We start from the raw sequence: 19,555 nt of genomic DNA, 5'->3' as shown, positions 1-19,555 counted from the left end.
GCCTCGTCAGAAACATGGGCTTCTTCCTCGCATTTGTGGTAACCTCGCGCCGACGACATTGCCGGAGTTGCAGTGCTCGCCGCTATCTCCCATCTGCGCCCCCGCCTGCTGCTGCAACAGGAACGGCGCGGCTATTTCGCCAACCCACCCCTGCTCGCCCGGCACCTTCCCTACCACTACCAGCCCAGCCATCTTCCGCCTACCTCCGGCTTACCCTACAGTGGTGACCACCTCTGAGACTAAATCTTGGTTAGCTCTGAGGATTTTTCTTGCTTCTCTCTCTCCCCCAGGCATGCAAGCTCTGCACTGAGTGAATCCGCGTGGTGGAAATACATTTCGGTGCTCAAAATTATTAGCATTCTGAAGCTCAAGGTAGGGTCGTCTCTGTTTTACTTGCTACTTAAGGCAAATTCAGATCGAACACAAAATTGGATGTGCTCGCTTTCTTCATGGTATTGATATTCATCGGTTTCTTTAACAATCGGGAGGTTGTATGATTGGTAGTGCGCGTCATTCCTGGATTATAAGCCCAGAGAGGATCAGAATGATAGAGCTCTCAACTTCCATGAGCTATGTTTCAGACTTCAGAGGTCAGATGTTTGCCAGTTACTCCTTTGCAGAGGTTCTTACATGATAGTTGGTGATATACTTCACTAATTGAAAGATTGAACGTTGTTAATTTTCCATAAACTCTTACCTGTGCAGTTTTCCTACTTAATTTTGCTGATGTCACGCCTGGACCAGGCTTGGCATCTTCCAGATGAGCTGATGGACAAGACAATGTTGTAGTTTCCTTTTCGCGGAAAGGGGCATTGATAGGATCAGAATGGGCGTGCTAAGCATGGATGATTTGTGCAGGCCTCCGTCACTCATGGTATTTTCTTCATCTTAAATGTTTTGCAGAACACTACTTTTCTTCATTCTTGTTTGGTGATTACCATTTCCATACCACATAGGATGTTTACTTGGGTAATCTTATGCAAAATTCTTGTTTCTTGCATGATTATCACAACTGCGCCACGGTTAAAATAAGATGAGCAGGTGGCGTTTGGATTTCACGTATTTACTTAGGAGGGACAATACGATCAATTTATGCTTAGTGGGAGAAAGCAAAATGGTCGCAACAGACAAGGGCACATGATGCTGGGTCGTAAAATAGTCCTCTGTATGGAAAAAAGTTTACACAGTATCTCACAGTTCAGGGTATTACATTAAGGATGCATATTCAGTATATCATACTAAGTGTCTTCCTTATTTTAATACTGTACAAGTATAATCACTGGCTCTCTGCACAACATGGGGCTGGATTGAGGATCGGGACTTCTACGCATTTTTTGCAAGCTAAAACATGGTCGTAACTTTTCACACCATCCATTGTTCCACTGCTTTGGGGGTTCCAGCTGCTACTTGAAATCATATTGCTTTGGAACTGCTAGGAATGGCTTGAAGGTCAGCACAAGCCCAATTACTTCGACTAGATTCAAAATCAGGAATATCATTTGATCCCCTGCATGAAGAAATAGATCATATGTTATTATTTGCAATTGCACATGCCCATGGTGATTAATTACATGCGTACTGCACGGGACAAGTTTTTTTTTAACAAATAACTGCTGTTGCTGAAATAAGAATGTAACCCATAAATTATCAAACATACCTGGAAAGAAAGCAGCATGTTGGCGCTTTTGGGCCCATGAGAACCTACATTTGAAATTTCCAAATATGATATGTTATAGATGGTATATGCATACATTATGTGCATATGAACCTAATATCAAGTAATAATAGTATAAGAGAAGATGCTGGTAGGCTTACTAGTGACCATATGATTTTAATTTAGCTCTGGGCTTTATTTATTTTTACCAGACACAGCTCTGGCCTTTATCATTCTTAGTATTAATTGCCCATGTGTTACTAAATTTTAGAGTCCAGTCTTATGTCCAATCTGATAAAGGAACTAGTTCTTTGAGAAGCTCCATCAAGGTTCAGTAGGGTTCACATGCTATACGACTTTTACATGTTAGCATATTGATTGTGTTCAAAGAAGATTTGGATGGTTCACAGCGATACTCACAGAACACCTGCTCCTGCTGGAGCAATAGCCTTGAAGAGGGACATTGCAGTTGTAGATATGCCATTTGCAGCACCTCTTTGATTTTGTGACTGTCGTTTCAGTAAACTGAGTTAGCTAACTTGAGAAGCAATTGAGAGTATAAAAGTCACACAAATTGACTTGATACTTACCACAGCACTGTTTTGCAGAATACAAGTGCCCGTTAAGATAGTTGTCTGATCAAATTTTTCAAAGATGTAAAATGTAATGTTAGAAAGAATGATAGTGCTGTATAAAAAAGCAAATAACTTCTATGTTGGCATTTCTTCTATTATGGTCAATTCTGTATATATCCTGGACTATAATGTAAACCTTATGGGATTTCTCAATCTGTATAACCCTATTGCTCAAAATTGATACAGCATGTATAGTATTCTGTTTGAAAGAAATAAAGTCATGTTTGAGACAACGAGATGGAATTGTTGACACTTACGGCAAAAGCACCCTTTATAACGGCAGCGAAATAAATGGCTAGTCCGAGTTTGGTCCCTGATAGGTGTGTCATGAAGGGGTAAGTAGCAAGAAGTGGTATGGATAGAGCCTGAAATGGACATGTGGAATTGTTAAAAAAAAGAGGATATGTATAAGAAATGTGAGTTTTGTGGGAAATAGCTCGGTTACTCACAGCTGCAATACGGGATGAAATGATAGACCCAAGATATTTGTGCACGTGTCTATAAACAAATATTTGATACAAAAGAAGACCAGCACCTGACATCAAATGTGAAATTAATACTCAAAGTTCTTTATTATCATAATACACCACAAATAGTTACTACTAGAATTTAACCAGTATAACAATGAGACACAATGTTCCCGAATGGGTGGCATGTAGTATTAGAACTAGTTTTGATTAGAAAGAAGTCTACATTTTGGGCCTTTAACTTTGCCCCAAGTGCATTTTGGTCCTATAACTTTCAAACAGCCCGAAATGAACCCGAAACTTACAAAACAGTTCACTTATGAACCCTTGTCTGGTTTTCGAGCGGTTCCAGTTACCTACATGATTTGTATGCGTACGGACTCCTACAGCCCATATATGGCTCTGTGGCACTGTAGTTCAAAAATAAAAATAAAATGAAATTTAAAAGGAAAGGCGGCTTGGGCCAATATTTTGTACCAACAATTTATTTTTCTCTCTTCTCCTCTCTCTGTCATACTTTCACATCGTCGGTCCCTCACCTCACATTGTTATTGAACTTGCTCTTCATATCTATGTGGCAATCACATCGGTAAAATATTTCATGCCGCATCAGCGAAAACCGCATTGAAGTCAGTGGTTTGTCCAAAAGGGAATAGTTTCGTGAGCTTATGGTTCCCTTTGGACTGTTTGAAAGTTTTAGGGCCAAAAGTGATCTATTTTTTTTCTTTTGATTATATCTGGTTTCAAAGTGCACCACTACATGGATGAATGTTCCATAAATATGAACATCCTAGAGGCAATCTTAATATTGTGGTGCACATTTTATAGCATTGTAGTTGAAATCAACTGCATAAATTAAAATGTTAATATGTAAGAGATGTTTAATAAGATTATATACACTGGTTATAACCTATACCTGAAACTGCAAGAACTTGGCCAACATCTTTAGATGAAAAGCTTAGTCCGCCATACTTTTTTTCACTTACAGCCCACAAGGAAAATATCTGATGCAAAAAATATATATGTTACTTATTTATTCATTAGTTTGTATGTTGTAAGGGGAACATGAATAGTAGTTACCTCACTGTATGCTGTATCATGAAGGGTGAAAACACAATATGCAATTATAGAAGACATCAACGGCCAGTTCTTGTATAGACTCTTCTCTGGATGTGGAACTTCTCTATGGGGAGCAGCTCTTGAATCACTAACCATTTCTACTTCCCTTTCTAAGTTTTTATGCATATGAAGTGTCTCCTGGTAGCAAAGTTCAGTCACGTATTAAGAAAATAAATCTAGATAACCAAGCAATAACTGATTAGAGACCAATTGCAAATGGACTACAGGGGCTCAACAATTGACACATTTGTTTGCCCTTTGGCTTGTCTTAATTTTAATTTTATCCCTTTCTCTAAAAAAATAAAACCAAATTTACGCCTAATGTAGAAACCAATATATATTTACATATTATGGATAATTATTTATTTCCCGCATGATGTTAGACCCCAATTAAGTCCTCTAACTGTTCAGCAGTTCTCAGTTTTTCAGTTTTGGTCCGAAGTACAAATGCTGCCTTTTCAGTAACAGGCAATGCATGGGATTAGGAAATACATGTGTCCTATCTGTTATTGGCTCAGATCTGGATAGTAATGGAAGTCGTGGTATCAATTCGGGCTGAAAATGTGCCAAACATTATAACTACAAAACTTAAAAGAACCCTCTACAAGTTGAAGACTAGGAATGGATGTCTCAGAGTTAACCAATAAGAGAAATTCCATTAGATTATACTGGCAAAGCTATTAATGGAAAAGGAAAAGCATAGGGCATAGTATTAGTGGGAATGTCACATACCGGTAGCCATATGCAGCTTATTAGGACAGCAAAGGCGATCAGTGAAATGAAAAGGCATGGCAACAAATAGGGAAACCTAAAAAATGCATATAGTGTTAGTTTCATGAAGTTGGCTCATTAGAATTAAATAAAAGCTTATTTACACTACAGTTTACCTCCCAAAAATCGACTTCTCAGAAAATAGGTTCGGATATTGCTTTGCAGGCTGACAAGCAAGTAAGAAAACAAGTGTGTTAGAATAGGTAGTACATTTATTAATATTTGGAAATGGGCATTTCTGAACAGATAGGTACCTGTGCTAAGTAGCCTCCAATGGCTGGACCGACAACAAGACCTATGCCCCAGCCCGTGCTTACCTGTACCCAATGAATAAAGTCAACTAGAGCAACTGGTAAATTGTAATGGTGATGCATGTAAAAAAGAAGAGTTATATGTTCATTTACAACTGATAATCCTAGAGCATGATGTTCAGGTCGACAAACTTCAACTGAATAGGCCTGTAAAAGTCAACAATTAGTATGACATAACTGATGCCATGGTATTAGTTGCTACCATGACATAACTGATGCTAGATTGGGCAAACTTGGATACCTTTATTGGGGCAAGCATGCCATTCATAGAACCAAGGAGCATTCTTGTGGCAATCGCCATCCAGTACTTTACACTTAGTCCAAATAGAGTGTTAAAGATGACCCTGAAAGAGGATTGATTACCGAGCTTATAAATTAGCTGCCACGTAAAAGTTAGCATATTTATTTTGTTACAGCTAGCAGAAAAGTTTGCTCACACTGAGAACATGGAGAATGCAATGATAGGTTTTCTCCCAATACGATCTGCCACCACACCCCAGAAGAGCGAGGCGAAACATCTGCCGACCATGTACGATGCACCTATATGACATCGACATCAGTATACCATATCTTAATCTGGGTGAGTATATATGTTAGTGTTTGGAAGAAGAACTGCAGGAATGTACTGGAACTCTGTCACATGTTGTTGATTCAATGAGTTTTAGCATTCTTACCAAGAAGACCAGCATACACACCGATATCTTGTTCGTTTTTTGCCACATGCATATCTTGTATCTGTTGTCAAGGAAGGTCAAACTGAGTAAAGAAATAAAATGAGTGATGTTTTATCAGCATTTGCTCAACTCTTTAAACCGGGAACTAAATAAACCCTTGAGAGTGTCGATCTTGGCGGTTACCAGTTTGTAGAGCTCAATCATTTGCTCCCATCGGAGTTTTATGGTTGATAATGGTATACGAATAAGCCATGCATCATCAGATAGTGCTTGTCTGACTCATCTGAAGGCATGAATACGCTGTATCTCTTTTGCAGTGTATCTCTGTTCATTGTTTTTATGAGGTCTACCATGGAGTGATCCACTGTGGATCAATTGCCAGGTTGGACGTTTTACATCTTAAGAGACGTCAAGATTATGTTTATGGGAATTAATGCTGGTGAGTATGCCCCATGTTTCAGAGCTGAGTGAGACCTATATGAGAGTGAAGTGGTCAGAGCCACGGTGACTAATAATGGTTACAACTATGGTGGTGTCATGAGTCAGAAATGTTTATGCTAAGATATTTTTATATATAGGATATATTGATTGCCATTTCTTTCTAGTAAATTTCCGTGTGAATAACCCGCAAAAAAATCCGTGTGAATAAATACGGCATTAACAGTAAAATTCAGCAAACTGAGGCCGTAATTTTTTAATTAGTTGGGTCAGGCGAAGGACATATGGCAGTACCAATTAAATTAAATCAATTGAAGTGAGATCGTTAACATACGTACCATGAAGTACAAGAATGGGAACAGTGATGATATCGGTAGAGCTGCAAGTTTAAAGAAGATATTGTCAATATATTGCAAGAAACATGGCCTATCATGACTAATACAGTACGTGTGAGCTCACCATCAGCAAAAAAAAAAGCTACATCGTCAAATTCCATATCCCTACTAGTAATGCTATTTATCATACACTGTTTAATGACTGTATACAGATCTTTCCTATATCTAGAATGTGAAAAAAGCTATGATCGTCCTTTTCAAAAGTGTTTTACAGTAAAATGTTCCTAAGTTAATAAAATATTTATGTTAAAAAAACAGTATGTACAGTAAAAGAATACATCTGCAAGGTGAGATGCAGAGCAAAACATATATAATACTCCCTAAATTAACTGCTGCTGAAACGAGTGAATCTAATACTTAGGGTAGAGCGACTATGTAGAGTACCCGAGGCGAGGGTGGTGACCCCGACGTAGAAGAACTCCTTGTAAGGTGTGCCCGTGTTGTTCTCCTTCTTACGCTCCATGGCGCACCCGGGGCACCCCTCGTAGTACACCGTCTCTGGCGGCGAGGGTGAGGGCGGCGACGTCGCGTCGTCATTGTCGTTACCATGCGGGAATGTCCGGTTCCTGGTAGTGTCGCCCATTGCTGCCACGCTAGTGCTAATAAATTAACTTAATTGATTGACTGACTGCACCGCCAGTACCTTCAGAGTACAAGACACTAGATATGTATGTTGTGATGATGTTATATAGGTAGCCAAGCCGAAGCCGTGCATGCAGTGCAATGCGATGCGGTGCAAGTGCAGCTAGATAGCAGTGCGTCTCTGTCGCCATGGGCAGCATAAAGCTTGCTGCTTTTGGGTGAGATGAGATTTGTTCTCAGCGCGCTGCCTGTCAGTCTTGCTAGGCTGACACGATGGATCGAGTGGTCAATAAAGTAACATAACAAAAAATGCACTTGCAATATTCTAAGACACTAGTCTTACATTATGAAACGGAGGGAGTATGTAGTAGTATGAAGACCCTCATCATTCATGTGATGTCATGAGATTGTTGGTGCAGATATGGTTATCGTTGTAATTTGTGGATTGTTGATCTGATCAGGTTTTTTCATGGGATCACCCCTCATCTGGCCGGTGGCTTTGGGATTTTCATGCTCCAATACGCCGACGACACCATTATCATGGTTGAAGGCTTGGATGCAGACATCGCTAACCTGAAGTTCTTCCTCCTCTTCTTCCAATAAATGTCTGGCCTCAAGATCAACTTCGACAAGAGTGATGTGATGGTAACGGGTTACTCCCCGACAGAGGCCCTCGACATTGCCAATCGCCTCAACTGCCGCCTGGGCTCCTTCCCCACGACTTACTTGGGGACGCCTATTAGTGACTCTCGTCTTACCGTTGCGGACTTGCGCCCTACTGTGGCCAAGCTACAAACGCGCATCGAACTTGGCAGGGTAGGTGGCTGTCGAAGGCGGCCCGGACGATTCTCATCAACTCCTCCTTTTCCAGCCTCTTGTTCTTAATGAGCTTCTATAGCCTTCATGAGACTCTTCACCACGAGATCGCCAAAGTTCAATCTCGCTTCTATTGGGCTGGCGATAACAATAAACAGAAGTACCATATGGTTAGCTGGCCAGACATCTGCAAGCCCCGTGATCAAGGAGGCCTCGATATCATGTGCTCTAAACGCATGAATATTACCCTCCTCTCCCGTAGGCTCTGGCGTATTTCGCAAGGGCACGGTGGCCTCTGGTTAGACATCATCCGGAACAAGTATCTGTGCGGACAACCCCTGGCCTTCTGTCAACGGTCCGGGGGCTCCCAGTTTTGGCAGTCGGTCATCCAACTGCTCCCCGTCCTCCGCATTGGAAGCTCCATCGGTGTCGGATTGGGTGCCGTGACGTTGTTCTGGTTTGACCGTTGGGCGGGAGACTCCTCCTTCGCGACTTGCTTCCCCGACCTCTTCTCCATCGCCGTCGTCCCCCTAATCTCAGTTGAGAGGGCCCTTATTGACCTAGGGCGCCTTGCTTTCCGAAGGCCATTTGTGCCTCCGGAAGCCGCCGCTTGGCAGGAGCTGCTTGATTGCGTAGCTCTCCACGAGCCGATAGTGGACGCTGGCCCGGATGAGATGCGGTGGCGTCTTGAGCCTTCGGGTCAATTCTCCACCAAGTCCCTCTACCGGGCCATTGCCCCCTCCTTCGCCCCTCCGCCCCTTGCGGCAGTGTGGTCCATCCGCCTACCACTGAAAATCCGGATATTCATGTGGCAATGGATTTACGGACGGCTTCCATTTGGGGTGGAGGTACGCAAACGAAATGCCGCCCGGGCTCCGGCATCTGCCCGCTGTGTGGCACCCCAGAAGACTCGAATCACATCTTCTTTTCCTGCATGTCTGCCCAATTTGTGTGGGGTTGTTTTCGAGAGAGGTGTTTGGTGCCACACCAACTTCCCCGACCTCTACGCCGAGTTCTTGACCTCCCCCCCTCCCCCCGCCCTCTCGTCACATTAGGTGGCTTGAGATCGAGGCCCTCGTGTGGACCCTGTGGACGATCCGCAATAAGCTCGTGATTCAGCGCACCCCTCTTCGCCGGGCCACTGACGCTCTCTTCAAATTGTCTGGTTACTTGCAGCTCTGGTGGCCTCTTAGCCGCCCTCAGGACCGGGACGCCATCTCCGCCTTCATCGCCGACCTGCGCTCGATGGCAGTCCGCCTATCGCCGCCACCTCCTCCGCCGCCCCCGGAGCCAGATTAGACGCCTGGCTTGCTCTCCGGCTACGGCCTCTTTTTCTTTATTGTTTTTTGGGCTTGTTGAGCTGTGCCCTCAGCAGAACCTTTGTACTTCTTGTTGTTTGACTTGGATGTGTGTGTGCTGAACTAGTTCATGTATGTGTGCTCTGGCAGTTTGCTTTATTTATAAAGCGAAGCGAAATCCTTTTTCGGTGATAACCAGGTTAGCCTACGAACACCTAGAAAGTAACAATTCTCTATGTTTTTTTTTTTTGCGTAATAACAATTCTCTATGTATACCCGGTAGGACCGACGAAAAAAGTTGCATGTAGGAGGCGTGTTGTTTGGCTGGAGCTGGAGGTAGGAGTATATCCGTTTCCTCCTGCGGGCGATTCCTTTCCTCTTTCCTGGCTGCACCTGCACGTTACGAGCCAGCTAATTTTTTTTTCATGTATGAGGAGCTTGTTTAGTTCGCAGCTCATTTTTTTTTACATTGTAACACGTGTCTTATTCATATCATAAAGAACAAAATACAAGTCACGTAAACACCGACATGACAAAACAAAAAAGATATCAGAACATCTCTAAGCTTGACACCAACGCCCGTCACCTGCCTCCGGCACCACAGCAGCCATCGAAGAAAAGAATGACGAATCACCTCCTCACCCGAGCTCGACGCGACTTCATCACTGATATGCAGCTTTACGGACCTCTAAGGTGGCTCATCAAAAGTGAAGCCCTTACCGTTGAACGAATCAGACCGAGGCAACACCCCGGACACGACATCGAACTTTAGATCTGGCATCCCACCACGATTAAAACGTCGAAGAAGGAAACCATATCTGCCATCCACGAACCACGAGCCCATCACATGCTCCGTCTTTCAGATGTCGTCGATGCAACCCACAATCTGCATCCGCTCCTGAACTACCTCCCAAGCTCCGCGCTGACGCTGGAGCAAACGCCGTCACAACGGCGGAGCCCGAGGACACAGGTCCACCACGAGGATGCTACCGCTGCCACGCTATCCTTACTTGAACAGACTGTTTTTCAAATTCAGAATCTTTATTCAACATTGTCATCGTCGCCGCCGAAGCAAAGACGATGAACAATCTAAAAATCTAGACTGCAAAAGTAAAAGCGATCCACACGCGTGAATCTGATAACCCCTTTCACCATCAACAACTGATGTCGCCGGCGAAGGGAAGCCGCCGGAGAGCGGCATTGGAAGATCGGCCTCCCCTGGCGACCAGCCGCCGCCAGGGACGAGAGGAAAATAGGAAAACTTTGACGCAACCCCGAGTTGTGAGCGATGGATATAGTTTGGTTCGCAGCTCTGATTAGCAAACCTCAACTTTAGTTATGATTAATCTCTTTGATTGGACGGAGGCCAGTTCTATATATATATGGTCAGATCTCGTTAACTGCCTTGGTTGAACACCCTCCACGTCCTCATTTAGCATGACAATTAGCGGTCCATCTGGCCAAAAGTAGATTGGTTTACGCTCTTCTGGTACTGGTAGCATACACGTACGTACCAAGCCCGACGACAAAGTGCATGCATCACCTACGTACGTATAGGTCGCAATTAGTTCTTTTTTGGACACCTAGGCCGCGATTAGTTAATTGACGTACGTACGTACGTATGTGGAGCTTCACATGGACCAGATTTAAGCCAGTGTTTGTTCTTTTCTTTTTCCGAGAATAGGAGCTCGCTAGGACAGATGGGCGGCTAAACGTGCGTGCCGTCGTGACCAACCATTGAGGTACGTCAGCGCTGATGCATAGGGTCAGAAACAGACAGAGGTCAAATCAAACTAGTAGTTTGATTTGAGGCGCCGTTGCATTGCATGCATGTGTTTTGTTTTCTCATACTCCGGACAGGCAGCGTGAACATTGCCACCCCAAACTATGTACTCCGTATCTACGATCTCCGATCAATATATACTCCATCCTTTTCAACCATCGTAATCCACTACCATCTTCGATGGATACATACGCACATAATAGTATCCGTGTGTCGTTGGCCGACCGGCCGGCTGCCGGCAAGAGTAGCTAGCTAGCTTACCATGCATGCATCTCGCAAAAAAAAGAAGCTTACCATGCATGCTTAATGGATTAGTCTACACTAGAGTTTCATCGCCTGCTGCTGCGTATGCATGCAGTGCCAACCCTGCTAGCTTAGCTGACGTGCCTGCGTTTTGTTTCATTCACCATCATCAGGTAGCTAGCAGCCAATATGTGCGTAAGCTCACTAAACTTAACTTCGTACATATCAATGGCCAACCCCGTGGACATAAAGGTGGCACAAGTTTCACTCCGACCCGCGATGGACCAAAGAAACCAAAGCATCTTATCTGAGGACAAACTGGACAACTGACTATGCCAATGCCATCAATTTCCACCAGATTATTTCTTCCCAGCCAGTACAGTGTCTTGCATTGTACACTGGTTTTACAAATGTTGCTGCTTCCTAACTAATGGCAAACAACCAACTTGACTGGCCACCACCATCTATATACCAGACAACATGTGTGTGTGTATATATATATATATATATGCACCACCTCCACTCTGAGATGCTGCTACAACATACTATATGTTACACACAAGCACAGGTAATCACCTCTTATCCTGGTGCAAGGGCGCCCTTGAGCCCTTCTCCTCGCGGCTGCCGGGCCGCATGATTCGTCATCGTCTCATTAATAATCCAAAAAAATTCTATAATAATAAAGGCTAGTTTCTTTCATACTGCTCTGGCACGGCCAGGAAGGGTCTGAATGTGAGGACAAGTCCAAGGAGCTCGATGATGTTCAGCAGAAAGAACACCATCTGATCACCTGCATCAGTGGAATGTGGAGACCAATTATACAGCAGCAAGAAACTCACAACACGTCTCAGCTAGCTGAACTGGGACATCAAATAAGGAGTTTCCTTAGAAAAGGATAACAAAGTTTACCTGGAAAGAAGAAAGCATGCTGGCGTTTCTGCGCCCACGAGAACCTGCATTTGTGAAAAATCGTGTCAACTTCTGAGCTTCAAGAGCATTTCATTTAGATGGACTGTGGTTGCCAAAGTAGCTGTGCGAGCTATTAAAGTTGTTTTTACTTGTAACGCATGAAATATTTTTGCAGAAGCTATGAGGAGCGGAGTATATATACTTACACAATGCCAGCACCTGCAGGGGCAACTGCCTTGAAAAAGGACATTCCAGTCATGGCTAATCCATTTGCTGCTCCTCTTTGGTTCTGAGGCTGTTAGTACGTTACATGCTCATCAGTCACTCGAGATCTATTATAAAACACATTAACATTGAGATGGACTTATGGGTTACATACCACTGCATTGTTTTGAAGGATGAAAGTGCCTGTGATGATGGTAACCTGATAAAACATTAAAATAGAAAACTATAACTCCTAAGTGGTGGCAAAACACTACTGCTGATTTTAGAAAGTAACATAGTTGTCATCCATGATTTATGTACTAGGTCAATCTTCAAACTTTAGGTAACAAGGATTCTAAAATGGAACTAAAAAAAAAATACTCACACCAAGATTATTTTTTATGACTGATGCAATATTCAGTACGATCGATAATCCAGGTCCTGACAGGTACGTCATATAGGGGTAGGCAAAGAGAATAGGTATGCACAGAACCTGCAAGGTCAATCACAATAGTTCAGACATGCAGACAGAACGGAATAACTTCAGCAATTAAACAATAGGATAGCAGCTTTCACGCACAGCTGCGATCTGAGAAGATTTGATAGGTCCAAGAACTTTAATGATGGATGGGTACATAAATAGTTGATACACAAGAAGACTGGCACCTGAAATTGAGAAGGTAGAATACTGTCTGTTGTTATCACAAATACTAGTGTACAAAATACGAAAGAACTGCAAACAATGGAAGTGGATTAAGGACATCATTGGCAGAGTTTATTCAGCTTCTGGGGTATGTTGGCTATGGCTAACAATTGTTTTCGAGTCTACAAATCCCAACCAGCTCAAGTTAATCAACACACGATATGTGCTTCACAAAGGGAACCAACATCAAAAGTCTGGAATACTGCATGCCTGCCTAGAAAATCTGGCAGCTACTTTGAGCTGTTGGAATATTTGGACACAGAGGATTAGGGGTATTCAAACTGGGTTTTCCAAATTGTGTTGATCCATGAGTTTTGCGAGCAAAGACATAAAGTACAAATGAGGATGCAGGCATGCAGTATTCCAGACTTCTGATCATTTTGTGCTCCCCCCCCCCCCCCCCCCCCCCCAGTTCCCACTAAAAAATAAAATAACACTGGCAAAAACACATACAAAAAGGTACCTGTAATTGCAAGTGTTTGACCTACATCTTCAGATGATAAACTCAGTCCACCATACTTCCTCTCACTTTCAGCCCATAGAGAGAACACCTGAAGTTTATTTAAAAAAACAAGTTAAAGTTTATATTAAACATGTATTGTATTAGCTACCAGAAATCCATAGGAACTTGTCTGTCACCAAATATACGATAAATACGACAAATATAAGTCATATGCTAACACAGAAAGTAGAGCCAATTTATGAATTGGAGCAACTCTCCACAAAGTTTGCTCTAGTGATCGCCATTACCAGTTATCCTTCTCTAGTCTCTACTCTAAGCTGAACTCCTGATCCAGATCACCATTACTAGTTATCAAATATTCTCTACTCTAAGCAGAACTCTTGATTCTAAAATCTGTTTTTGCGCGACAAATCACTTTTTATGTCAAACAAAATGGTTCTAGAGCTTAGCTCAGTGCTCAAAATTGATATTCACAGTTCTAGAATCTGCCCATACAACGGGTATACCATAGCGAGCACCTTCCCAGATCAACAGGTCTATTCTTATCTATGAATAAGCAGGTTCGCTATTCCTACTCTTAATAACTATTTTTCATTTTGCCATTCGCTGTAAGAGTATTGGGTACAATTAGCCATCGCTTTTTTTCTGGAATACTTGATGCCATAACCTACAAATAGAAAATTAATACCTCTGTATAAGCCATGTCGTGGAAGGAGAAGATGCAATAAACAATTATAGATGACATCAATGGCCAATTCTTGAATAAGCTCTTCTTGGTATTCGAAATATTACTTTGTCCAACCTCCTCTTTTGGATCAATCAGATGGGCCTCCAAAGCTTCAACACTTTGATTTCCATCATCACTGACTTTATGCTTGTGTAACGTCTCCTGAGATGCATTTAGAGATATTTAATAATAGAAGGAGGAAGAACTAACTCTTCCAACAAAAATAAACGGTCGATCAACGAGGACAGAATAATTTAAACACAATTTGTTTTCCCAGTATTTCATTTTAATTCTTTTTACTCATGCCGCCAGTTACTTGAAGATAATAAAGTAAAAAGGCATTTCAGCTGTGCAAAAAAAAGACTGTATCTAAACTTCCGAAGCATGTACTCCCTCCATCCCACAATATAAGACGTTTTCACAAGGGGGGTATTTATTTAACTCTGAACAGTATACCTGAGCTCAGCGGCGGAGCGTTGGCGGGACAAATCCGGGCCCTGGCCACCCCTTCCTAGATATTTTTTTGCCAAATAAGCTTGTATTTCTGTTAATCAATCTACTAATTCTCCGGCGTCTCTGATCACCATATCTTTTTCTATGGTATACACTCATTTGGCACCCCCTAAAATTTGGTTCACACTCCGCCACTGCCTGAGCTATCTAATTTTAAGGTTAATTATGCATGAACTCTGAACAGTATTCTGAAGTGGAACGTTTGGTTCTAAGATTACACAGAGAAGTTGTGAAGTGCCAAGGTTCAGCCAGGCATATTTATGGATCTAGGAAGTTTCTGTTCATGCCAATGTCATATGGTTCCCCACAGGACATACAGAATAGCAAAATATAGGTAGAAAAATGTAATTATGAACTGGCAATTAGACTGGTTGCATAATCAAGGAAACTAACACCATTGAAATATCACATACCGGCATCCATATGCAGCTTATCAGAACAATGGCAGCAAAGACTGATGTGCATAAGCATGGTAAGAAGTACGGGAACCTGGCAAGTTTCCATCGAAGGTAAGTATTATGTAATACAGAGGAGTTATCTAGGATACTCTATTTGGATAACACATACCTTCCAAATAATGAGTCAGGCGAAAATATATTTGGGTATTTTTCTGCAGGCTGCCATCGAAGGAACAAGGTTAGCATAGGCCGACTATAGCATAAAGTTGTTAAGAGAAATCTCTTTTCTTACCAGCGCAAGGTAGCCTCCAAGAGCAGGACCAATGATGAGACCTATTCCCCACGCCGTGCTGACCTAAGATCACATGAAAGTGATGTAAAAATTAAAATCACTTAAAGAGGAGAACTTGTAGTGCATCGGTAGGCGTGTTTATCTTACAAGTGATAGTGCTAGAGGTTCATGTTCAGGTCGGCAAACTTCAATAGCATAAGCCTGCAGAAGTCAGGGACAAATTCATCAGGTATACACAATCTAACAAAAATAAGCTTTCAAGTTCGCCATACCTTCATTGGTCCAAGTAAGCCATTTAAAGCGCCAAGGAGAAACCTTGTAGCTATTGCCATCCAATATGTGACGCTAAGCCCAAACAAAGTATTAAATATTACCCTGTGAAATTAACGTGAGTTAAGTTGAGTCACCTGATAAAATAGAAGAGGTTGAAATACAGTAGTAAGTACAGCCACACTAATATGCACTGGTGTTATGTAAAGAAGAGGCAAACAGTTACTAACACAGAGAGAATGCCAAACATAACAACAGGCTTCCTCCCAATACGATCTGCTGCTATTCCCCAAAGAGTTGAAGTCAAACATCTACCAAACATAAAAGAAGCACCTAAAAAATCCAGTAAATACAGAAAAAATCACATCAGACAATCACAAAGTGTTCACCATTGGTATAAGCATCAAACTCAAAGTACTCAACCATCTCAGTTTCAAATCAACATTTAATACGGAACTCACCTACAAACCCAGCATAGAACCCAATATCTTCTGTTCTTTTTGCAACATGCAAATCTCTTATCTGTAAAGGAGAAGGAGATAATATGAAGACTCATTATCAACAGATACTTCAGAGATAGACGTATGCACGGATATGAAAAGATAACTGACGAAGATTGAAATATTAAAAAAACATTTATATTTTGTTCATATAAGTATCTAACTACGTGTCCTGAATAATTAGAAAAAAAGAGAAACGGATATACATACCATGAAATACAAGAAGGGGAACAGTGACGATATTGGTAAAGCTGGACAGAAAGATCAGAGGAAATATTAGAACAATTGCATTATGAAATGGGAAATGTTCATGAAAAGGAACAATTTTATGACGATACGAGGTACATGACAACATTAATAACAATCTTCATTCATGTTTTGACAATTTTGTAGATCCAGAAGTGCTGATGTAAATATTTATTAGGTTACAATGCCAACTTGGAGCCACTTCGTAGACATTTCATATTACTCAATTAAATTTGTCCAAACCTTCTCAAAAACAAACTCTAAACACTACTAACTCACGTAGGCAAGAGCAGGAGTACTAAAAAAGAAGATTATGCCTGAACTGCTGCTCAATTACAGTGATCTAAAAAACATGGGTAATTTCAGGTTGGGTAAACAATGATTGTTTGACACAGGGAATTGAGTGATGTGAATCTTCACAAATAAATATCACGTAAACGGAATTTACATAGTCCAGCTTCATACAAGAATCTATTCACTTTCAGCACATGAGTTCAGGTAGAACGAAATGGTAGTAATGAAAAACACAAGCAGTGAAACAACTAGCCCATGAGGTCGGGTGCTTTTGTAATCGAACAACAAAATTTGCACCACAAATAAATCAGCCCATAAGTTCAGGGCTTGTTTTAGGGAGGCCCCGGCAGCAGAAACAGGAAACAAAACGCGTGTCCACAAGGAGTTGAACCTAGGTGGTGGTATTATACATCCACTTCCCCAACCAAGTGAGCTAGGTTCACTTATTTTGAGTTGAAGCGGTTGAATTCAGACTGCTGCTGCTATGACAATAAGAGACAGGAAGTGATATGTTGTAATACTGGAACCGTGGAGTAAGATGATTAGAAAGGAAATGATGCAGAATGGGCGAGGAAAATTCATGCCTCCTCATACAGCTCCATTCATGATTACGGATGTGGACATGCGGGGAACAGGTAGGACATGATCGTTAAAGGCTTGTGTCTGAAGTGCCACCCGATAGCAATGATCTGGAAGGCCTGGGGGCTGGGGGTAGCACTCGGCGCGATATGCAGACCCAAAAAAACGATAGGAGCGATTAAATGATCCTGGTACTGCACAACAGTGACCTCACCGAACAAGAAAATTCCGCTGATTTCATTTTCGTTTGTCTCCAGAAGAAGAATCTGGCTTGAGGTTTGAGGGGCCGAAAGGAGGGCGTACGTACCGGTGGTAAGACAGATCATCCAAACGTAGGAGAATTCCTTGTACGGCAGCCCGGTGCGGAGCTCCTTCCTCCGGTCGTGGTCGCAGCCCGGGCAGCCCGGGTGGTACCGGCGCTCCTCCTCCTTGCTCAGCAGCGGCGAAGTCCCCTCCTCCTCCCCATTGGCCGCCGCCATTGTTTGCAGGCAGGCAAGGCAATGGAATGGAACCCTCCCCACCCCTCACAAATCACAATAGATAGATAGATAGATAGATAGATAGATAAAAGGAGCGGAGGTGGGATTGGGAAGCGAGAGGCCAATCAGCGCAATGCCGCCGCCTTTCCGCGGGCCGGGGGGAGACCCGAATGGAGAAAGGGCAAAGCGAAATCGGGCACGCAGCGGCTGCCGTCCGTGGCGTGGCAATGCCATTCCCGCTTTAATTTGCTTGCTTGCCACACGCGCGGGCGCGAATAGATAGAGAAAAAGAAAGGAAGCCAAGGAAGGAAGGAAGGGTCCAAGCAGGCAGGTCCGTTTCGGTGTCGCATCCTCGCGTCCCCTCCCTGACGGTCAGAGATGACAACAAAGTGGAGGGAGGGACTGGAATTTCCGTTGCACAATTATTACGGCAAGGGGGTTGCTTGGATTTTCGGATGAAAGAAAAACGGAACTGGAACCAACTCGTGGACGCCGAGAGGATGAGAAATCCAACTCGTGGAACTCCCTCCCCTCCCTTGCCAGCCTCAGAAAATAATAATAACTCCCCCGAAGAAAAGAAAAAGGAAAACTCGTGGATCTCGTGGCCCAAGACGTGCACGTCGTCGTCCAGAAACAGCTGATTCAATCAATCGGAAGAAGAATGGGTTACTTGTCCGGTTGTCCCAAATCTTATGCAGTGCAGCATCCTGCATTTCCGCCTTTGATTCTGATTCAAGTGATGCTCTCATCTCAAGCTTGGGTTACTTGTCCGCTACTAGTACTACGGGATCATGTGATCGGGACAGTGCAGGTGCGTGCCTGTTTTGTCTACTTGCGCCTTTCTCCAGACAGGACAGACGGATCATGAGTACTGCTCCCTCCCTCGTAGTAGTATGACGGTGATGCATGGAGAGTTAAATCAAATCAAATCAAATCAAATCAAGCAGTCGACCAAGCGTTGATGCATTTGCGCAACCAATTAATTGATTAACTAATCCCTCGCAAAAAAATATTAATATATCATGGCGGAGATCGGGGATGAACGGTTGTGGAGTACTGACCGGTGCAGAGGGTGACGGTCCAGACGTAGATGAAGGTGCCGTAGGGGATGCCCGGATTCGCCGCCTTCCGCCGGTCCACCGCGCACCCGGGGCAGCCCTCCACGTACAGCACGCCGTCCGCCTTCTTCTCCAGCAGTGGCACCGACGACTCTGCCGCCGCGGCCCGCCCATTGCGGCCTTGCTCCTCCATATTTACGGCCGCGGTCTCTGAACGAGGGGAGGGAGGGAGGGAGGGAGGGAGGGTGGGGACTGGGGAAGGGAGGTTGTTGGAGCTATGGCTATATGTAGTGATGCGAACCCAACAATGATACTGCACGTGCTTGAGATGGGTGAGAATTGATTTCGCTGTGCTTCCGTGGCAATCAAGTTTCAATTGCCGATGCCGATGCCGACCAGATCCGTCACGGCCAAGACAGAAACAAAATCGGTATCGACCAGTGTATAAACCAAAACAAGCATGCCTGCCTGCCTGCCGCACGTGCGAGGGAGGGAGCACGGCCACGTCTCCTTTTGGAACGGAACACCATAAACATACAGTGCATGTACGCTCAACTGTCTCTCTCTCTCTCTCTCTCAAAGGAAGAACGCGAAGCAAAACATACACGCAAACCGGTATCATCGTTCATAGCCCAATGCAATAGGCCACATGACTACATAACACACAACGGACACGTAATATACGTCACCTTACATTATACGTATACTCTCTGTCGTGGTGAAGCAAAACACCT

The 19,555-nt window shown here is 43.3% G+C and overlaps 2 protein-coding genes and 1 long non-coding RNA gene across 6 annotated transcripts; 1 reads left to right on the top strand and 2 right to left on the bottom strand.

Moving 5' to 3' along the window:
* Positions 1 to 43: 43 nt before the first annotated feature.
* On the top strand, positions 44 to 11,979 carry LOC125551016 (uncharacterized). The gene is made up of 4 exons (XR_007302158.2): positions 44 to 372; positions 489 to 590; positions 706 to 874; positions 9,039 to 11,979. It is a non-coding gene; the product is annotated as an uncharacterized LOC125551016 (long non-coding RNA).
* LOC125551014 (protein ZINC INDUCED FACILITATOR-LIKE 1) lies at positions 1,145 to 7,143 on the bottom strand. 2 transcript variants are annotated; one of them, XM_048714162.2, is made up of 17 exons: positions 6,849 to 7,142; positions 6,408 to 6,448; positions 5,632 to 5,692; positions 5,395 to 5,497; positions 5,199 to 5,301; positions 5,051 to 5,104; positions 4,901 to 4,963; positions 4,763 to 4,812; positions 4,608 to 4,683; positions 3,837 to 4,013; positions 3,673 to 3,760; positions 2,739 to 2,824; positions 2,547 to 2,654; positions 2,245 to 2,289; positions 2,075 to 2,163; positions 1,658 to 1,701; positions 1,145 to 1,507 (listed from the first exon to the last, which is right to left on the bottom strand). In XM_048714162.2, exons 1-17 carry the CDS (start codon positions 7,045 to 7,047, stop codon positions 1,404 to 1,406), a joined length of 1,491 nt encoding a protein of 496 aa, XP_048570119.2. In that variant the 5' UTR covers positions 7,048 to 7,142; the 3' UTR covers positions 1,145 to 1,403. The 2 variants fall into 2 exon arrangements, with proteins under 2 accessions (XP_048570119.2, XP_087374139.1); XM_087518013.1 differs by having other exon boundaries at positions 4,901 to 5,104; positions 6,849 to 7,143.
* On the bottom strand, positions 11,514 to 19,072 carry LOC125551017 (protein ZINC INDUCED FACILITATOR-LIKE 1). Of its 3 annotated transcripts, none has more exons than XM_048714164.2 (17): positions 18,825 to 19,072; positions 16,376 to 16,416; positions 16,127 to 16,187; positions 15,896 to 15,998; positions 15,668 to 15,770; positions 15,543 to 15,596; positions 15,396 to 15,458; positions 15,273 to 15,322; positions 15,119 to 15,194; positions 14,154 to 14,354; positions 13,466 to 13,553; positions 12,880 to 12,965; positions 12,685 to 12,792; positions 12,475 to 12,519; positions 12,302 to 12,390; positions 12,096 to 12,139; positions 11,514 to 11,976 (listed from the first exon to the last, which is right to left on the bottom strand). In XM_048714164.2, exons 1-17 carry the CDS (start codon positions 19,012 to 19,014, stop codon positions 11,873 to 11,875), a joined length of 1,506 nt encoding a protein of 501 aa, XP_048570121.2. In that variant the 5' UTR covers positions 19,015 to 19,072; the 3' UTR covers positions 11,514 to 11,872. The 3 variants fall into 3 exon arrangements, with proteins under 3 accessions (XP_048570121.2, XP_048570122.2, XP_048570123.1); XM_048714165.2 differs by lacking the exon at positions 18,825 to 19,072 and adding an exon at positions 17,592 to 18,613; XM_048714166.2 differs by lacking the exon at positions 15,896 to 15,998 and having other exon boundaries at positions 18,825 to 18,974.
* Between the last annotated feature and the right edge of the window lie 483 nt (positions 19,073 to 19,555).

This window comes from Triticum urartu, chromosome 4A (genome assembly GCF_056163025.1).
Source record: "Triticum urartu cultivar PI428250 chromosome 4A, HENAU_Tu73, whole genome shotgun sequence".
NCBI lineage: Eukaryota > Viridiplantae > Streptophyta > Magnoliopsida > Poales > Poaceae > Triticum > Triticum urartu.
This window is presented reverse-complemented; position numbering and strand designations above follow the sequence as displayed.